Consider the following 1,618-nt stretch of genomic DNA (forward strand, 5'->3'; position numbering starts at 1 on the left):
CTCATGCCCCCCGCTAAGGGACAGGGAGCCCTCTCTACAAGCAGGGAATCCCCCTCAGCCCCCCATGGCCCCACACTTACTCTTCCCGGAGAAGACTTTATCAGAGGAAGGTCACCTTACCCCCAGCTCCTTACAGATCTGGGACGGAGCAGGGGGCAAGGGGAGAGAGGTGAGGAGGAACTGACTCTGACGCCGACCCTCACTTTGAGTCCTTCACTGACCCTGACCACTGAGTCCGACCCTGACTCCTTGATCTCTGAAACTGCATGTGCAATCTTAGCTAGATGAAAACTGTAGAACAATCTTAACTCGGCAAAATCACGTAAGCTCATACAAGACAATATTCGCACCAGTAAAACAGGAAAGGCTCAATAATCTGGCTAACCAGGACCAGAGAACACTTTCCAGAACACCTGAGTGAAAAAGGAAGAACAGGATCTGGAAAAAATGGTTTGTATTCAATTGGATCAATTTATTAACCATGAAAAAAAAATAAGAAACACCGAGGGATTCCAAAGTACTGTAACTATTTGGAAAACATCAACTACAGCTAAAAGTTCTTTATAGTGGTTAAGCAAGACAACGATTACTACACATGGAACTTTAAACACACTGTCGTTATGAAATACTTATTTCACATGGTAAAAATCAGCAAATCTTCAAAAGAAAGAAAGAAAAAAAAGTATCCTGGAGTGGCTATTTCCCCATTACCTTTCTCGGTTCTTCCAGGCCACTTATCTTGTGCAATACTGAAAGCTCCAGAGCACACTGCTGTCTTAAAAAAGTTGAAGGCCACTTTTTATTTTATGGAAGTCATTCTGGGTCCATAACAATCCTCCTGTCACAGGAATATTCAATTCCGCAGAGCTGTGAGAGGAAGAGAAATAAAGCACATAAGCACTGAGCTGATCTGGAAGCTCACATCACCAAAGTAATTTTGATAGCACTTTAAACTTGTTGAGTTTTATTTCCAAAACATAATGTAATTTCTCATTTTTAGCTCTGAACATTTAGCTGCTGGAACGTCCTTAGTTTTTAATCAGTTTATTCAAGAGAGGCAACAGTTCCAAGGTGTCAAAGGTGCCTAAGCACAAACCACATGAAAGGTTACCAGATACTGACATGAGGGAGACACGACTTCAGAGATAACCACACAACAGCTTTCATCCGAACCTTCATCTGTCTTTTGCAGCTGCGAATGCAAGCTAATCAGGTGAAATGCTATCACAGCAAGTAGTTGACATGAAAACAGTCTGTCACAAGTTAGAAATGTTACAATGCCCACACACCCTCAACATGGAAACTAATCGTTCCTGTGGCTTTACAAAGAAGTTGCAGAACTCAGTGCATATACAGGGACTTGAAAGAAGTTATTGCTTGGTGACACCGCACAGCACGCTAAGTAATTCCTCATTTTAAAAGGTGGCTCGCTCAAACAGGCATAAAATCCCTTTTCACAGCAGAAGTTACCCAGTTAGGGCAGAGTCCTAGGAGATCTCCCAAACAATGACCCGTTTACGTGACTCGATAACACAGCATACAAAAGTACGATTTTATACAGTGTTCGCAGACATAAGGCACCGTTAAACACGAGGCTCAAGGAACAGCTGGAGAACTT

At 42.6% G+C, this 1,618-nt stretch overlaps 1 protein-coding gene across 1 annotated transcript in view; it reads right to left on the reverse strand.

Moving 5' to 3' along the window:
* Window positions 1-673: 673 nt before the first annotated feature.
* LAS1L (LAS1-like (S. cerevisiae)) overlaps window positions 674-1,618 on the reverse strand; it is a 17,959-nt gene continuing 17,014 nt past the window's right edge. The window contains exon 13 of the mRNA XM_009867537.1: window positions 674-867. Coding sequence (XP_009865839.1) covers window positions 777-867 — 91 coding nt within the window. The 3' untranslated portion in view covers window positions 674-776. The remainder of the gene's footprint in view (window positions 868-1,618) is intronic.

The sequence above is a fragment of the Apaloderma vittatum genome, unplaced genomic scaffold, assembly GCF_000703405.1.
Source record: "Apaloderma vittatum isolate BGI_N311 unplaced genomic scaffold, ASM70340v1 scaffold16194, whole genome shotgun sequence".
In the NCBI taxonomy this organism is placed as follows: domain Eukaryota; kingdom Metazoa; phylum Chordata; class Aves; order Trogoniformes; family Trogonidae; genus Apaloderma; species Apaloderma vittatum.